Source organism: Danio rerio, chromosome 8 (genome assembly GCF_049306965.1).
Source record: "Danio rerio strain Tuebingen ecotype United States chromosome 8, GRCz12tu, whole genome shotgun sequence".
Lineage (NCBI taxonomy): Eukaryota > Metazoa > Chordata > Actinopteri > Cypriniformes > Danionidae > Danio > Danio rerio.
In genome coordinates, this window is record NC_133183.1 from 39689907 (window position 1) to 39709433 (window position 19527).

At 35.5% G+C, this 19527-nt stretch overlaps 1 protein-coding gene and 1 long non-coding RNA gene across 9 annotated transcripts; one reads left to right on the top strand and one right to left on the bottom strand.

The window, feature by feature from the left end:
* Positions 1 to 7579: 7579 nt before the first annotated feature.
* Positions 7580 to 16813, bottom strand: LOC141375835 (uncharacterized). 6 transcript variants are annotated; one of them, XR_012384628.1, is made up of 12 exons: positions 16701 to 16813; positions 16263 to 16426; positions 15019 to 15186; positions 14673 to 14734; positions 14312 to 14390; positions 14001 to 14076; positions 13610 to 13686; positions 13205 to 13288; positions 12820 to 12874; positions 9953 to 10004; positions 9666 to 9743; positions 7580 to 8367 (listed from the first exon to the last, which is right to left on the bottom strand). It is a non-coding gene; the product is annotated as an uncharacterized lncRNA (long non-coding RNA). The 6 variants fall into 6 exon arrangements; XR_012384630.1 differs by having other exon boundaries at positions 16263 to 16430; XR_012384629.1 differs by having other exon boundaries at positions 14673 to 14807; positions 16263 to 16430.
* Positions 15991 to 19192, top strand: LOC141375050 (E3 ubiquitin-protein ligase RBBP6-like). Of its 3 annotated transcripts, none has more exons than XM_073910771.1 (7): positions 17231 to 17761; positions 17955 to 18051; positions 18155 to 18230; positions 18370 to 18458; positions 18535 to 18595; positions 18698 to 18837; positions 18933 to 19192. In XM_073910771.1, the coding sequence occupies exons 1-7, from the start codon at positions 17602 to 17604 to the stop codon at positions 19105 to 19107; spliced, it is 798 nt and encodes a 265-aa protein (XP_073766872.1). In that variant the 5' UTR covers positions 17231 to 17601; the 3' UTR covers positions 19108 to 19192. The 3 variants fall into 3 exon arrangements, with proteins under 3 accessions (XP_073766873.1, XP_073766872.1, XP_073766874.1); XM_073910773.1 differs by having other exon boundaries at positions 17379 to 17859; XM_073910772.1 differs by lacking the exon at positions 18535 to 18595 and having other exon boundaries at positions 15991 to 17761.
* The last annotated feature ends 335 nt before the right edge of the window (positions 19193 to 19527 follow it).

Genomic DNA, 19527 nt, shown 5'->3' on the forward strand with positions numbered 1-19527 from the left:
TCTCCGGTCTACCTCCGAAAGCAGCACCTCCATTTCACATTCTGTTCAAAGTTTCTCTTTTTGCTTGATTTTGCCGTTGCTTTTTCGTTGGGTTTTGCCATTAGCATAGTCATTAGCATATTCATACGGGGGAGGAGGCAGGGAGGGGTTTTGCGCTCGTGCATGTTGCGCTCAGTTTCACGTTCATTCAGATGTACAAAAGAATATGCGTGAAATTCGGCGTACGCAGTGTTTCATACATCTGAATTTTTTTCTGCGTACGCACATTTACAGCTTCGTGCGTACGCAATGTTTTAGTAAGATTTCCACGCAAGTCTTCGTACATGAGGCCCCAGATCTACACACACATCACTGGTTTTGAGTCAAAGTAGGGACCAGATCTACACACACATCACTGGTTTTGAGTCAAAGCAAGGACCAGGGGCCTCATGTACGAAGACTTGCGTGGAAATCTTACTAAAACATTGCGTACGCACAAAGCTGTAAATGTGCGTACGCAGAAAAAAATTCAGATGTATGAAACTGTAGGGTCCAGCCAGTTGGTCCAATGACGGTATCCAATGGTGGATGAAGGTTCACTGCATGTTCGGTCTTTCCAGTGCACAATGTTGATTTATCTTAAACTTAACTCATATCTGACTCCAATTTTAGTATGAGATGGTTTAGAATATTAATATGTTTATCCTCGTTTTATCTGACTCCAATCATAAAACATTAAGAAGATTATATCAATATGTAATTTAGATAAATGTTTGAACCGTTTGTCTTCACTAGTAACTATTACATCCGTTCATTCGGGTGCTCATGTCGCTCAGAGAAATCGCCTCGGCCGAAGGCGTCCCTCACGGTCACACTCCGGTCAGTCTTGAATATTAAACAGAGGTAAATTGACTAATACTTTAGATGGCCGCTACCAGCGCGCTCGTTCTAAAATACTTTAGTTAGTCCCGCTTAGATGTACACCTTTGAGTTAAGATAATCATCATTTCTAATTAGAGGTTAGGGCATTAATATAAATGTACCGACTACTGGACTCTATAGTAACTTTGGTTTTCACCAAGCCCATGGTTTCCCATATGAACTTAATTTAGAATAATATTACCTTCAAACAAAGGTCGGGTACCCAATCTAGGTTAGTCGTGCAACACCTTGTTGACCTAGACGGAAGTTATCGCCCTTTCCACCTAAGTACACATGAATCAATATCAAGAGTCAGCCGGATCCCTAAAACACAATTAGTGTGCCCAATGCTCCATCTCAATTGGATTTTAGTCCGTCTACTGACCTGACGCAAGACGTGCGGAAACAAGGATACAGCGTAATCTACTTGAATTAATAATTACAGAGTGAGCAAAATATGGTCAAACATTACAATTTATTAGTCAGGTAAATGTATTATGCCAATTCAATCAGTCAATTCATAAATGATCAATACAAAACATCAAATTATCAAAGATAAATCCAAGATGAAAAAGATGCATTCCTGACTTTGTAATATACATAACATGGGGCAGACCCCATGTTATGGGCTGATCTGGTTAGGCAGAATCGCCCTGAGTTTTTCTTAGACCTTACCTTAAATAATCCAAGAATTCCCTCAAGGAAGTTGGTGTGAACAAAAGGCATTCACACTTAGTGGCACACCCCTCTCAGTGGTTCAAAAGATGCCTGAAGTTATATATTTATTGTTCTGATTATGTCTATTTCTGAGAGAATGAGACCATTGTACCAATCGCACTGAGACATTTCAAATGATATCAAACATGATAGTTAAAGTCAGTTTGGTTAGTCTAAAACATTGAAACATTGAAATGACCATATGTGTGACTTGGGGGGATGAAGCTGAGTCTCAGCATAGTCAGATGCAAATGCAGCAGGAACTGGTTTTTCACGCATTCCCCCCTGGTGGGTTGTGGAGTCCATTGGCCCTGTCTTCAGCTCATGTTTTGAATTGTCAAAGATATCAGAATATTTGCAATATTTCAATTCTTACAGAAACACTGCGTACGCCGAATCTCACGCATATTCTTTTGTACATCTGAATGAACGTGAAACTGAGCGCAACATGCACGAGCACAAAACCCCTCCCTGCCTCCTCCCCTGTATTAATATGCTAATGACTATGCTAATGGCAAAACCCAACGAAAAAGCAATGGCAAAAGCAAGCAAAAACAGAAACTTTTAACAGAATGTGAATTGGAGGCGCTGCTTTCGGAGGTAGACCGGAGAAAAGCGGTGTTATTTGCAAGTTTGTTTTCCGGAATTAACAACAAAAGAAAAAAATAGAGTGGGAGAGTTTAGCTGATGCGGTCAACACAGTTGGGTCTGAACATCGCACTGAGTGCATTAAAATAAAGAAATAGTGTGATTTATATCTGTAAAATGTTGCAGGTCGTTTGACAGTCTCAGTGGCGCTACTCGTAAGACGCATGTGATCATGAATTTATACGTTCGAGCATGAACTCGGCTCGAATCCAGCGTCTGATGAACTCTTTCTTGTTTTTTCCCCCGCTACATATCAGATTTTGCCAACTATTTATCACGAGAAAGACAAGTAGGAATAATCAATAACTTCATATCAATAAGCATCATATTTTATTTGCACATTTATTGAATGGAAATGTTTCTGATTCACGCATGCAAATTCATCTTCAGATAGTGTCTTTATAGCAATGTGCGTGTGGTAGATCGCTCAGATTACATTGGGAAAACAGGCGACTGCTGCAAATTGTGCTTTAATGTTTAGCTGGTCAAATGTATGGTATGGAAACCTTATATACCTGCTGAACCCGTCTCATACAGCTGCCATTGCAAGGCTCAGACACTTTGTAGAGAGGAATTTAACACAACCGCCTCTAGGAGTCGCCAATGGAAATAAAACAGACACGCACAAAAAATGTGCGTACGCCTGCCAGAAAGCTGCCGTGAAGCTGCGCACATTCCCACGTTCAGTTCATCGTTAGTAAATCCAAACGTGAGCGATTCTGAGCGTGAAACCTGGCGTACGCAAAGTTTTTGTGCGTACGCAGCTTTGATACATGAGGCCCCAGATCTACACACACATTACCGTTTTTTAGTCAAAGTAAGGACCAGTTCTACACACACATTACCGGTTTTTAGGCAACGTGGGGATCAGATCAGCACCCTTACTAATATTAAATTTTAAACCTCAATCAAGTAATTTGACAGTAAACTGCTTTAGAATTTTCATTTGAAGAGCAGGTCAGTTTATAAGAAATGTAATTTGAATACAGAAGGAACCTCAAGATCCAAACAGGAAATGGTCCAGAATAGATTTAATAAATGTTATATTTATTATAAATAATTTCCACAAAACCTTTAAACACAAAAAAAGCAGTAAACACAAAATCCATGAAACTCTCTTGCTTGTCTAAAAGCAGTTCTCATTGGGTATAACAAGCTTCCACATAACTCTTCCATGTCTGCGTGCACATTTAGTTAAGTGCAATAGCAAATAATATTAAACGGTTAGTTCACCTCAAAATGAAGATTCTTTTATTAATTCCTCTCCTTCAAATTGTTTCAATCCCTTGCTGTCTATGGAGGATGAGGAGTTCTTGCACTTCATCTAAGTTATCTTCCTTTGAGTCTGAAGAAGAATGAAGGTCTCAGGGGATTAGAGTGAGATGAGGGCAAGTAATTAATAATATAATGTACATTTTTGGGTAAACTCTTAAAACCCACCAGTATGTTCTATTTCTGTTTCTGTCGTATTTTAACTATTTGAAAAAAAAAACATTAAAAATATTTTAAAATATATTAATAAAGAACTGAACCCCACAAATGCAAAACCTTCATCATATAACCAAGCCACCAAAACTCCAAATAGACATCATTTGTTAAGCATTAACTCTACATTAATAGTAAGCAGTTTATAAACACAGCTAGATGCTCTATTGTTGACTTATAAGCATGTGTAATGTGCTCAATTTTTGTGTTTTCATACTTTGTTTATAATTCATTTTTCATAACTAAATGAAGTATTGCATTATTTACAAACTGTCTAAGAATAATTGGTGTTTTTTAAGATCATTAAGAATGAGTAAATAAATGATTAAAATACTATATAAATGAACATTTATACATTTACTATTCAGGCATATAATCAGGGCTAAAAAAAAAAGAAAAAAAAAAAGAAAATCCAATCGGTTCACTCTACACACAGCCCCACTCCTTGGTATCGAGCGCAGGCCCGGCCCTACATTTAGATGTTGTATAATATGAAATAGCAGTAAAAATTATGAAAATTGTTATGAAATAGTTTTTCAGTCATGTAGCCTAATACAAATATTTAGTACACTGCACAGTGCAATTATTATTTAAATTTATTATATCCATTATTATTAATATTAGTAAAATCTTTTTAAAAAATTTACTTTAGGCTATACTGCTATTTGCTCATGCAAAATTAAACACCAGAAAATATATCGTAGGCCTATATTAAGAGCTAAATAACAGTTAGCATCATAATTAGTTCAATTATGTGCTGTAGGCTATTGATTGACCAACACCCCCTGTATACAGTTTACACACTGCAGGTCTACAGTTCTGATGTGTATTTTGAATTACTTGTTTTAAATGACAGTAAGACATGCTATATTTAGTTTTTATAGTAAAATATACATTATAATCCAGTACAAAGTAAAATAATATTTATTAGTGGCCTATTGGCAGCGTATAGCCGTTAAGCTTATAGTCTAAGCATGTCATTTATTTATTATTAACATAAATTACAAACTAGCATCCTTATGATTTTATTTCGTTTCTGTATATTTTTATCAAACGAAAAATGCAATGATTTATACTTTGGTTTTAATTTTATTAGAAATTTAATAGCCGTTTAGGCAACACTACTTCTACATGTCATTGGCTCTGATTGCGTTTTTTACAGATAACCTATTTACAAAGATTTTTATTAAACAAGTGCACCACCACAAGATATTTTTGTAGGTGTAAAAATCTAAAAAGTATCATTATCATATTCTTGCCTTATTCATCTTTAATATAAATATAAAATTTAACACATTCATTGATTAAACTAGGGATGCTAACGATTACTCGATTGATTTATTGTCGGTAACCCTTTAAAACCGATAGACCTTATCGATGACCGATTAAGCATGGGCATTTAATAAGTTATGCTTTGCTCTTTGAGATGCGTCCACGATTTCACACATTACATAATCAAGTGTGCGCAGTTTAGGCTACGTTACCCTATGGAGTCGTGCACTCTCTTGACTTTGCATATTGGTTATGCACATATTGGTCATACCTATTATGCTCAGATCTCGTTTATCCGCTGGTGCTGCCATTAATCCGCTGGTCAAGTAATCAAAAAGTAGGCTACATGACGTTTAATTATGGGCAGGTTATTAAGACCAAACATTGGTTGTGCAAACTGTATTACGTTCTCTAAAATTTTAAAGTGTTTTAAGCTACATTATCTTTTATAGACTGGCATAGGCCTAAATACGCATCACGGCCAGACATTTATAGTTTATATAAAAACGAGCGTCACCGTCGCATTTGTTCACATGCTTTAAATTAATGCTTTTTGTCTCCCAAAAATAATATAATAAAGAGAACGATAAAATGACATTATTAACCGTTTAACTGTAAACATTTCTGTTCAGAACGATTAAAGTTGATCTTTTTTTTTCGGTTTTCGTTTCTGTTCCTGAAAAACGTCATTTGATTCTGTTTTTCGTTTCCGTTCCTTGAACCGGTTTGGAGCCCTGTATATAATACGTTTTTCTGCATGTTAAATAATGCTTTATTAACTCAACTTCATGTAGTTTTGAGATCTAATCTAAAGTGAGGAATATTGATGCTTTATAAATCCCTTATAAATGACAATTAAAGGCTCAGAATCATTCATTTATTCATTTATTTTCATTTTGGTTTTCTCTCTTTATTAATTCGGGGTCGCAACAGCGGATTGAACCACCAACTTATCCAGCACGTTTTTATGCAGCGGATGCCCTTCCAGCTGCAACCCATCCCTGGGACACATCCATACACATACACACTCATTTACTACGGACCATTTTAGGCTACCCAATTCACCTGTACCGCATGTAGGAGCACCTGGAGGAAACCCACACCAACACAGGGAGAACATGCAAACTTTACACAGAAATGCCAACTGACCCAGCCAGGGCTCGAACCAGCGACCTTCTTGCTGTGACAGCACTACCTACTGTGTATCAAATAAACAATAAGTATTTGCAATCATACCTAAACAAATACAATTACTGTAAATTTTAAACATTGCTGAATAACAGGAGTGTCGAAATACAACATCATTTGATAAAACAACAATATAATAATTTAACAATACATTACGTGTAAAGCAATTTTATATTTAGACAAGATTGCAATGATTTACTTTTCATTTGATACAGTTTCATTTGAGCATCTTGTAATAAGTAGAAATTAATAGTCATTTTTTCCCTGTATATAATGTAACTGAGCCTTATATTGTCATTTATAATGGATTTATAAAGCATGAATAGCCCTCGCTTTAGATTAGATCACAAAACTGCATGAAGTTGAGTTCATAAAGCATTTATTAACATACTAAACAACTTATTATATGCCTGAATAATAAGAATTATCAATGTTATTTTGAATAGTTTATTAATCATTTACTTGCACATTCTGAATTATCTAAAAAAAAACACCTACTACTTTTAAATATCTGGTTTGTTAATGATGTATTTTTCATTACTAAATTAAGTATTGCATTATTTACCAAGTATGAAAACAATCATTAAGCACATTATAATTGTGCTTATAAGTCAATAATATTTGTAATTTATATTTATAAATATAATTTATAAACTGCTTACTAATGTCTATTAATGTAGCGTTAATGCTTAACAAACGTTCAACTAACTATTTGCTAATGTTTCATAAATAATTCATTGTGTGCAGTTATTATAGTGTTACCCAACATTTATATATCTTATTAATCAGGCATATAGTAATGGTTACTCTGTCTAATAATAAATGCTTTATTAACTCAACTTCATGCAGTTTTGTGAGCTAATCTAAAGTGAGGACTATTGATGCTTTATAAATCCCTTATAAATGAAAATTAAAATCTCAGCTATATTCTACACAGAAAAAAAGAAATAAATTAAAAGGGGGAGTGATTTATAGCTTTATATATATATATACATATATATATATATATGGTGAAGCAGTGGCGCGGTAGGTAGTGCTGTCGCCTCACAGCAAGAAGGTCGCTGGGTCACTGGTTTGAACCTCGGCTCAGTTGGCATTTCTGTGAGAAGTTTGCATGTTCTCCCTGCATTCGTGTGGGTTTCCTCCGGGTGCAAAGGCACAGTCCAAAGACATGCTACAGGTGAATTGGGAAGGCTAAATTGTCCCTAGTGTATGAGTGTGACAGGCCCATATGACAGGCTGGCCGGAAGGTGTAAAAAAGTCGTTATCATATGGACAAGTCTAAAACTGAAGGCCTTGTTCCAAAAAGAGCCGACCCCGCAATCATACGGGACTAAGGCCAAAGAAGATATATATATATTTTTTTTTTCCATTAATTTCAAGATACACAAATGAAACTATCTAATGAAAAATAAATCTTTGCAATCTTATCAAAATATAAAATTACTGTACAGTGCAAACATCACAGAAACACTGAAATGAATCTTGTCATATTGTTAATTGTTGTTTTGAAATGATGTTGTATTTTTATTTTGCAATGTTTAAACTTTACAGAATTTTTTAAATAAGATTGCAAAGATTTATTGTTCATTAGATACTGAGCCTTAAATTGACATTTATAAGGGATTTATCAACTATAAACAGTCCTTAGGTCACAAAACTGCATGAAGTTGTGTTATTATAGCATTTACTAACACACATGGTTACAATTACTATATGCCTGAATATAACATGTATAAATGCTCATTTGAATAGTTTATTAATCATTTAATAACTCATTCTGAATTATCTTAAAAACCACCAACTACTCTTATATACAAATAGTTTGTAAATAATGCAATACATAATATAGTAATGAAAAATGAATCAGTAACAAAGCATGAAAATACAATTAAGTCAAGTCAAGAATACAGCGTTTGAAGCTGTATTTATAAACTGCTTCCTAAAGTCTATTAATGTAGAGTTAGTGCTAAACTAATGATGTATAGTGTATACTTACTATAAAAGTGTTATTCAGATTTTTTATCTAAAGAGCCGAGATTCAGTTTTTAATATAAAAATCCAAAGCTGACCAATCTCTGGTTTTTAGAGCCAATGGTTCAGCTTTCACCACAGCATGTACTTCCTGTTTGCTCCAGGATCTTCTCTTTATGGGACCTATGGGTGGTTAAAATATAAAAAAGTGGTTTTAGTTGCATAAATGTTCAGTCATTTTTACAACATGTGCTGTTATGTTAGTTTAATATTGTGATAGAAAATGCTAGAAAAATATGTCTTGCCTATTATTAAAAATACTTAAGATGGAGATGGATTAAAAAATACTTCCTAATAACTCCAAATCTGGTTAATGGGGTTACACTTTATTCCATAGTCCAGTTTAGACATTCTTCTAACTATGCGTAACTCTGCAACTACGTTAATTATCTCACCGTAAAGTATTATGTATTAGAGTATTTCAATAAGACTAACGCTCATCTGATTATCAGTAGAGTATTAGCAGACTGTTAGCTCAAGTTTAGCTCAAAACACTACACTGTAACAGATATCTGTTCATTACCAGTTCCTGTATTTTGTGATTTACAAGTGTTTTTTTTTTTGTTTGTTTTTTTGTGGTGGTGAATTGCATTATGGGATGTTGATCTCTGCTCTGTGCACTTTTGATGTTGAAAATTCAACTCTACAGTTTAACAAAGTGACTTTTACTGACATTTTAGTAGTTTGAAATAATATAATGTATAAGAAATAATATATAGAGATAAATAAGTCTTTAGAATAACAGAAAATGTACCGGCAGTTTATTACAAGGTTTCTGTAGCATAATATACAACAACAACCCAAACAAAAAGTCACTTTTTTTTACTTTTTAAGATTAAAAGTTGTTGGAAGAAAGATCAAGATCCCATAATGCAATTCAAAAGCAGAAACAAACAGATTTCATAAAAACAAATTATGAAAAACTGCTAATTTAATTATTATTACTTATTTTTATTAATTTTAGAGTGTAGAGTATTAGCTGACAGTTAAGGTTACCTCAATAAAACCAACTCTCATTGGTCTCAGTAAATAGTACAGCAGACTGTTAGGTTACGCTCAAAATTAGTACAATATGACTAATTCTTATATAAATTTAGTAGAGCATTAGCAGTGTTGATTCTAACAGACAGTCTAATACTGTTAGTTGACAAGTAGTTGCAGTTACTTGTAGTTAGTAGTAGTAGTAAAGTAAATTATCAAAATAAAGTGTAACCAGATATGCAATTAGTATATTTTTCCAAAGTATTTAGCAATATTGTTTAACTAACATGAAATGAGACATCAAGTGCAACTGTACTGAAATCATCATGGAAGTAATGTGCTTCTGTCCTGTTTTACCCTACATGTTATGTAAATGAGCTTGTGCATTTGGACTTGTACAATAACACAAGTCAGTCACAAATTAACTTTAATGATCACACCTCTCTTTTTTGTGAATGCTGGGTCTGCATCACTATCTTCACAGACACTGTACCATGGTGATGATACTTGAGGGGACTCTGAAAGTAAAAATCAAGTCTGAGAGTTGACTTCTCTGCATAAAGCTTACCAAAATATTTATTTGATTTTGTGTTGTTCTTTTTAATGGGTAAAAGCGTGTGATGGTAGCTTAAAAATAGTTTTCAAACATAGCACATACATATCATGATAAAAATAAACATTCTGAAAAAAGAAAAAATCTGATTAGAAAAATAAATAATATTTTTACCTTTTAGATTGGACTTCACCTCCTCCAAAATCACGATCCACTGTAACTTTCTCTGAATGTAAAAACCCACACAAAAATACATCATTTAAAACAATATGGTATATGTTTGCAAATACAAATGTGTATATAACATCCAGAAAATCTGGCACTGTATTACATGTTTGTGTGTAAACCCACGATTTGATCAAGATTCCCCCCTTTAAAATCTGCTGAGCGTCTGTTTTCAAGTCCCAGAAAAACTGAGTTGTGGGAACAGAGCAGTTCTCTTCTGCAGTCATACAGTCATAACACACACATACATATGAAGAGTTCGGTTGCAAAATGCGATAAACGGCATTTTTTGACATTTGGATTTTATTATTGGAAATCACTGTTCAGATGTACCTTAATCTATGTGTCAATTGCTGCCATTAATAACATTTAAGAATGCACATTTTAGGCCAAGTACAAAACGTATTTTTTTTCACAAAACGCAATATCCGTCAGACCAGTTTCTTTACAAAGTGCGATATAACAGTTAGAGAGCGTTCAGGATGCGGCGCGAGCTCAGCATCCCCTGGGAAGAGAGTCATCACCGGTGAAGTGCTCAGAGTTTGCTCATTGATTTAGCGATAGAAGATGAAGTCTTCAACTTCACAAAAAATTATAAAAAGGCCACAAAAGTGGACCAGAATAAGATACTTCTGCGTCAACAATACACAAATGCAGCAGGGAACGAGTCTCCGCTGATGTCAAGAGAAGGCCTAGGAGCGCCTTTTTTCCTACTCCCCATCACAAGATACCTGTCTGCAAGTGTTCTTTATAAGTTTATTTTTTAAATAATTTCTTAAATGTAGCTGAGTAGCCTATCTGAAGATTTATTTATGTGGTTGCACCTATTATTTAAAATTAATTCTTGTTGTTGTTGATTTATTACAAAGGAACTTAAAGGGCACATGTTGTTATGGAGAAAACGGTTTAGCTTTTTCACAACCAAATAAATAAGCTATTATTATTATTACAGTGAAATAATTCATTAAATATGACATAGCGAGGCAAGTTTGTGTCACGGACTCAGCTCCGCCCGCTCTAATCATACAGGTTTGGTTTTCTGCAGCGGTGTGGAAGGAGCCGCCCCCCACTCTTTCTGTACCAAGCTAAAGGTCATTTATCTAACTAACTTAATCTTACTTATCAAACAAAACATTGATTCACTAGCTTTTGGTAATGGTATTAATGTAGTATAATATAGCCTAAGGTGGATGTAGCGTTTTGCAAAAAAAAAAAAAAAAAAGTTATGTTATGTTATGTTGTGTACATTCTGGCCAAATCTAACTTAGAATCTTATTATTATTAATCAATCTTTGCATATATTATTCCATGTTTGACAATGTGGGTTGGATTAATATGTAGCATTTTGGCATGTCTTTTTTTACTTAATTATAGACATAAAATTAAATAAAAAATATCCTGGATTTGAAAATATTGTGTTCCTGGCCTTCACTGAGCTCAAGTTATAGTTTAATGTACAAAAATTGTGAATGAACTTGACTGTTGATGTCCTGAAAAATAATGTCAAAATTACCAACATTTTTTTTAAATGGATATATCTCGTTCTGCAATGAAACTCTTTATATACAGTTGAAGTCAGAATTATTAGCCCCCCTGAATTATTAGACAGCTTGTTTATTATTTCCCCAATTTCTGTTTAACGGAGAGAAGATTTTTTTCAACACATTTCTAAACATAATAGTTTTAATAACTATTTCTAATAATCATTTCTAATAATGGACTTATTTTCTCTTTGCCATGACGACAGTAAATAATATTAGACTAGATATTCTTTAAGACACTTCTATACAGCTTAAAGTGAAATTTAAAGGCTTCACTAGGGTAATTAGGTTAACTAGACAGGTTAGGGTAATTAGTCAAGTTATTGTATAATGATGGTTATATGAAATGATATATATATATGAAAGTATATACAGTTGAAGTCAGCCCACCTTTTTAAAACTTTTTTACAAATATTTCCCAAATGATGTGTAACAGAGCAGGGAATTTTTTCATAGTATTTCTGATAATATTTTTTTCTTCTGGAGAAAGTCTTATTTGTTTTATTTCAGCTAGAATAAAAGCAGTTTTAATTTTTTATGAACCATTTTAAGGTCAATATTATTATCCCTCCAATAACTTGCCTAGTTACCCTAATTAACTTAGTGAAGCCTTTAAATGTCACTTTAAGCTGTATAGAAGTGTCTTGAAAAATATCTAGTCAAATAATTTTTACTGTCATCATGGCAAAGAGAAAATAAATCAGTTATTAGAGATGAGTTATTAACACTGTTATGATTAGAAATGTGTTTAAAAAATCTGCTTTCCATTAAACAGAAATTTAGTACAAGAAATAAACAAGGGGGCTAATAATTCTGACTTCAACTGTATATAATTAAAAATATATATTTTATATATAATTTTATAAATATTTTATAAAAAATATTTACATATTTTTATATATAATTTATAATTTTTATTTTGAAAAATATAATTTAGACAGTAGTACTCAAGGGTCCAGGGGTCTGTTCTTCGGACCTCGCTTAAATAATCTAAGAATATATTACAGATCCTGGATCTTTTAATCTTGATAACTCATCTTAGGCTAATTTGGTTCTTCAAAAAAGTTTGCGAATCAGATTAAACTGATCTGAGAGGTGTTGTGACTGTGTGTTGTGACAGATCTATCGATCCTCAAAATCATTATCAGCAATACAACGATTGGCTGACGGCACAGCAGCTTGATGACATCTGATTAATGCAGTTATCAAAATTACATGAAATCCGTAGTAAACGGTTCGTTAAATCTGATATGCAATAACAGAGTTGTGAGTTACGTGCTGGAGCAGAGCAGTTCTCTTCCTCTGTCATATGGTCATCCTTCAATAAAAGCTGAATATAAAAAATATATATTAGTTAGACAGCAGTACTCAAGGGTCGTGGTCCCCACTATGTCAGACCTTACTGTGTGTGTATTGAGGACTAAGTGTGTTTCACAGCTTCTCTAACATGCCTCTGGTCCCCACAATGTCAGTGCATATGTTCACCAATTAGGACACACACTCTGTTTCATTTCTATATTTTGATTAAGTTAAATAATTACAATTAAATACACCACTACTACAACAACAACTACTATTACTACTACAACTAATAATATTAATAATAATAATAATAATATAATAATAATAATAATTGTTATTATTATTATTATACACACACCTCATCAGAGTTGTGGGTCTCCTACTGGAGCAGAGCAGTTCTCTTCCTCTGTCATATGGTCATCCTTCCATCCTTCAATAAAAGCTGAATAATAAAAAAAAATATATATATATATTAGTTAGACAGTAGTACTCAAGGGTCCCGGTCCCCACTACGTCAGACCTTACTGTGTGTATTCAGGACTAAGTGTGTTTCACAGTTTCTCTAACATGCCTCTGGTACATGCCTCTGGTCCCCACAATGTTACACTAGTGCATACATTCATACATTAGGACACACACTCTGTTTCATTTCTATATTTTGATTAAGTTAAATAATTACAATTAAATGCACTACTACTACTACATCAACAACTACTACAACTACTACTACTAATAAAAATAATAACAACAACATTAAACACACCTCATCAGAGAGTTGTGGGTCACGTACTGGAGCAGAGCAGTTCTCTCCTTCTGTCATACGGTCATACTTCAGCAAAGCTGAATAAAAAAAATTAAAAAAAAAATATTAGTTAGACAGCAGTACTCAAGGGTCCCGGTCCCCACTATGTCAGACCTTACTGTGTGTATTCAGGACTAAGTGTGTTTCACAGCTTCTCTAACATGCCTCTGGTCCCCACAATGTTACACTAGTGCATGGGTTCACCAATTAGGACACACACTCTATTTCATTTCTAGATTTTGATTAAGAAAATAATTACAATTAAATGCACTACTACTACAACAACAACTACTACAACTACTACTACTACTACTACTACTACTAATAAAAATAACAACAACATTAAACACACCTTATCAGAGTTGTGGGTCACGTACTGGAGCAGAGCAGTTCTCTTCCTCTGTCATATGGTCATCCTTCAATATAAGCTGAAAATAAAAAAATTTATATTAGTTAGACAGTAGTACTCAAGGGTTCCGGTCCCCACTATGTCAGACCGTACTGAGTGTGTATTCAGGACTAAGTGTGTTTCACAGTTTCTCTAACATGCCTCTGGTCCCCACAATGTTACACTAGTGCATACGTTCACCAATTAGGACACACACTTCTACTTCTACTACTACTACTAATAATAATAATTATTATTATTAAATTTAAACACACCTCATCAGAGGGTTGTGGGTCTCCTACTGGAGCAGAGCAGTTCTCTTCTTCTCGTCATATGATCATACTTCAATGAAAGCTGAATATAAAAAACACAAAATAATAATTAGACAGTAGTACTCAGGGCTCCTGGTCCCCACTATGTCAGACCGTACTGTGTGTGTATTGAGGACTAAGTGTGTTTCACAGCTTCTCTAACATGCCTCTGGTCCCCACAATGTTACACTATTGCATATGTTCATAAATTAGGACACACACTAAGTTAAATAATTACAATTAAATGCACTACTACAGCAACAACATCTACTACTACTACTACTACTACTACTACTAATAATAATAATAATACTAATAAACATACCTCATCAGAGAGTTGTCGGAGCAGTTTTCTTCTGCAGTCATATGGGCATCCTTCAATGAAAGCTATTTAAAAACAGCTTTGTTATATAAGTCATGTCATGACTATAAAGCTTTCATGACAGTCTTATGAACCCCCCTTTAAAGTAAAGCATTACCCAATTAATTAAACTTTTTTACCCATTAAGACAAGAAGAAGATATTAAGAGATTGATTTCATTATCTCTTATGGATGATGCAAACTCTTTATTTTTGAACAGATTTACCCTTAATCTATATTAACATTAAAAAACTCTTAGCTTTGCTGAATGTATTAAGGATTAATGTATTAAGTAATCAAAATGTCAAACCTTTCTCCAAGGCCAATCACATGCGCCATAGTCAAACGTTATTTCCTCTCCAAAGAAAATATCCCTGATTGCAAAAAGGCACAAATGAGGTTTTCTCTGAACAACGATCTTATTGACAGTGCAGTTAGGGTGCAGATCGTCCTCATGATCGGCATCAATGCTGCAAAACTAAGAGAAAAGAGCAAGCAACATTTTAATTATGCCCTCTCATAGCAATAAAAAGCTAAACTATGGCATGAATACAAACACAATGAATGTAATATATACATGTACATTTGAATGGGGAAAACACTTAACCACCTGTTCTTGTTTTACCATATAAAGTCAAACATAAAGACAGTATTTTTATTATATCTCATATATGCTTTGCTTCCACAAGCTCTATCATTTGTACTCAACCACAAAACTTCCTTTAATAAATGTGGACAACTCAAACTCTGACCTAAAAGATTTAATGAAATGTGTAGGGTTCAAAAACTACAAAAACCTCACATTAGCATCCTCTCTGTGTGTGAATTATAAATACAGTAAACCTTTTGAAGTGGATCAGAACCTTTCCTCAATGTTGTTCTAATACTATTGAACACCTGTTCTTCTTTCTTAGGACAGTTTTAAAGAACTTTTTTTCCACTTCGATTGTTTACAGGTCACACTTTACAATTAGGTTTTATTAGTTAATGTACTTACTAACATGACCTAGTAATGAACAATGCATGTACAGCATTTATTAATCAGTTTAACATTTACTAATTACTAATGCATTATTCAAATCTACATTCATGCTTGTACCAGTAATAATGCATTGCAATAATTAATGCATTGTGCGTGTTCAACTAGTAATGAACAACTTTATTTTCATTTACTAAAGTTAACAAACATGAACAAATACTGTAATAAAGTATTATTTATTGTTCATGTTAGTAAATGCATTAACCAGCATTAACTAATTTAACCTTATTGTAAAAGGCTACCAGTTGACAGCAAATAAATAAATAAAACACACACAGTGAACATTTATGTATTATAATTATTTATCTAAAATAAAACGTTTCTACACGTCATAGAACAATAAATTAAGTACATTTCTAGGACCAGATAGCCCCACATTTTAATTATAACCTCTAACGTTATATTACTACATTAACGTATAAATAGTATATAATAGTGTTATTTCAGGATTAACGTTAAATGTTTAAAGCAATTAACCATTTAAAAAGTACGATACAAGAACTATGAAAACATACCTTAGTAACCTTCTATATATTCGGTTTCCAGTGAATGGGTCTTGTCAGTGGAGCTGGTGATGTGTTTCTCCGCATCTTTTAATGGTTTTATCCTCCGTCGATCCATTTAGCCGCCCGGTGATTGGTGACTGTCTGACCGCGGCTCATGCACTCCACCCCGGCCTCTGACTCACGTAGCACCGGGCAGTTAGCACGTTAGCACATTAGCGCGAGTAACTTTTACTCGTGTAAACAAGTTAAATTACATACCGAACTGTAGTTTGTGTCTTATCAGTGTTATATTAATACGTAATTTGAAACAACATCGATTAAAACACCCAGGAAATTCGTTAAAACATTTAATTAACTATACCTGATAACTGTCAAAATATGCAACATAAGTATTTGTCATATAACCTATTTTATTACATTATGATGGTGAAAAACATTCTAACTTACCCAAAAATTCGAATAATTTGATGATAGATGTTAATTAAGTTGATTAAAGTCGGATTCACTTATGAGATTGCGCATGTGCAGTAGGCAGAGTGTGTGAATTGCGTCAAGTGTGTGTCAGGGTGCAGTACCGCCATCCGACTACAGGACCGCTATAGAGCAGTGCGCCGACACACACTTACACACTCAATTCAGGTAAATGGTCAAGGTGGGGATCAGTGAAAAAACTGCACTAGGCATATCAGCAACGCCCCCTGAGTCTTTTAAAGGCAAAACATAGTGGGGACCGGGCGATCGGTCAGAACGCACAGAGACGAGCTTTTGTGCAAAAATGAACTTAAAGGTGCCTTTAAAAAAGTGTCAAAGTACTTTTGAAAACAAAAAAGCAAACCCCCAATAGGTGGCAGCAAGAGGCCGCTTTATTTGAGTAAAGCATTGAACGATTCATTCAGCCAAAGAAGCCAATAGGATGAACGGACAGTTGAATCAATCCCTGAATCATCGACTCACCCGAGTCTTCTTGGCGAAGGCCTGAATCGTTCGTGCAGGGAAACGTCGCTGTGTATTATTCAGAGATGGCCAACTGTTCTGCTGTTTATTTTATTATACTTATTGCAATGATTTTACTACTACTATCAATAAAATTAATATTAATAATGATAATATTGCCGGAAGTTGTACAGCGCATGCGTCACGTGTTCATCATCAGCATCCATGACAACCGTCCTGTGGCTGTTGTTTGAATCTCGCTGTGTCGATTGGCATCTGATCTCTGCGTCCTCCGTGACAATTTTTCCAGATTATCGATATTATTGATCGTTGGATACGTCGATTGATCGCCTGCTGTTCCCATCACTCAGGTTTGACCCTTTTTATTACGCTGTGCTTTGTGTTTGTGTTCAGTATGTCTTGTGTTCACTACAGGTTCCAGAGTCGACTCACCTACGACTCGCTCCAGTTTGAAGGCCTCAACATCAGCGCGGGGGAGCTGAAGCGGCAGATCATGAGGAGCAAGAGGCTGAAGTTCTGCCAGCTGAAGATCAGCAACGCCCAGACTGATGAAGGTGAGTTGAGGAAAAGACACTTCAACTGTTCTACGCTAACATTAGATGCGTTACATCAGACACTTCTGGAAGCTGTAAGGTGGTGCTGATGCTGACATGTAGGGATGTTTTGGCTGTTTTAAAAGGCTAATGGCTCTCAAAGTATACCGTGCTCCATAATTATGTGCTGATTCTGATTTTATTTTGCTGTCAGAATACACAGATGATGCTCTCATCCCTAAAAACACGTCGGTCATCATCAGACGGATCCCTGCGGCGGGACTGAAGTCCTCAAACAGAAGATTTGTTGGGTAAGTGCTGTGAAATGAGCACACGCGTCCTCTGTTAGATGTTATATGAAGACTCCTGGTCTGTCCCTGGTGTTTTAGTCACACAAGCTCCTTTGTTTTGCAGACATCAAGCTGGACGCTGGCGTGAACCTTCACCTAGAGCTGATCCTTCACTCCTCTCACTGGAGCAGTTGTTGAAGGTATTGAACAAATGAATAGCACAATAGCAATGTAAAGCACACAATATACGCACACGCACTCAGCTTCTTAGGGAGATTTGAGATTGTTTGAAGGGTTGAGGGTGAAAAAGATTCAAATGTGCAAATGCCTGTGAAACAGACTGAGAATCTGGCTGAGGCAAAGGCGTCAGAGGAGGACAAGCTGAAAGCGGTGATGTACCAGTCCAGCCTGTGCTACTACTCCAGCAGGTGAGCGTTCAGACACTGACAGGTTTGCTTTGTGAGAGATGTCTGAGCTGATTCTCATGGTTCTGATGTTCACTAGTGAGGCCATGAGGCTGCTTGGGATCCCGGGACACCACATTAGGCACTGCCCCACTAATGTGGTAACTGGGTTTTCCAAGCTCACGGTTGCTGTGAACTTGAGCTCTTGTCCTCATCAGTCAGATTGTTTGCTCAGAGTTTGACTGTCACTCCTCAATTCACAGGGCAGCCGCTCCGCGCCGCACAAGCGCATCCGGAAGAGCACAGGGATTCCCCGCAGCTTCCTGTTGGAGGTGGACGACCCAGACCGAAAGGGAGTCATGATAGACGGCAGCGGCCGATACGTCATTCCCATCATAGACGCGTGAGTAAACTGTACTTGGCATAGCCGCATGTTCTAGTGTTTGTCCAAATCTCACATGATGTCTGCTTGTGTGTGTTTGCGCTCGATCTGTTCAGTGAGGCCTATGCTGCTGAGAAGAGAAAGAGGCCGTCCTTCTCCTGCCAGACCGAGCCTTTGCCCTCCTCGTCCTCAGCAGGTGCGGCATCTTCGGTCCGGGACGCCGGAGGGAAACGGTCCCGCTCCCCATCTTCACCAGAGACGCGCGGCGACCAGAAGAGACCACGTCGCTGAGAGACCTTCATCCAAGAGACCTGGAGCCGACGTGTAAATATTGTACATAGTTTATTAATAAAAGATAATAAAGATTATAGCCGCATGAACTGTGTGGACTGGTTAACCTTCACTCCAGCAGTGCAACACACACATACACACACACACACACACACACACACACGAATGAATTCATAAACACAATATCATGAAGTTTTGCTTTAATTTAGGAAAAGAGAAACTCTTCTGGGCTAAAATCTGATGGGTTTTTTTCAGCGTTCTTACTTCAGTCTTTAATGTCAGGTGATCCTTCAAATGTCAGTGTAAAGTGTTGAGTACACTATTAGTGCTCAGTCGTGTTTTTCATAGTTACCAGTGCCGATGGAGTTTTTTGAAGCGTCATATTCTGCTGGAAACGTTTCATTTGAATGGTAATGTCCC

Bases quoted from the DNA above. Each gene is read 5' to 3' on its own strand.
- LOC141375050 (XM_073910771.1), top strand. From the start codon at position 17,602: ATGTCTTGTGTTCACTACAGGTTCCAGAGTCGACTCACCTACGACTCG. The intron at 18,052-18,154 runs GTAAGTGCTGTG...TTTGTTTTGCAG, and splicing joins TCAAACAGAAGATTTGTTGG to ACATCAAGCTGGACGCTGGC. The intron at 18,231-18,369 runs GTATTGAACAAA...CCTGTGAAACAG, and splicing joins CACTGGAGCAGTTGTTGAAG to ACTGAGAATCTGGCTGAGGC.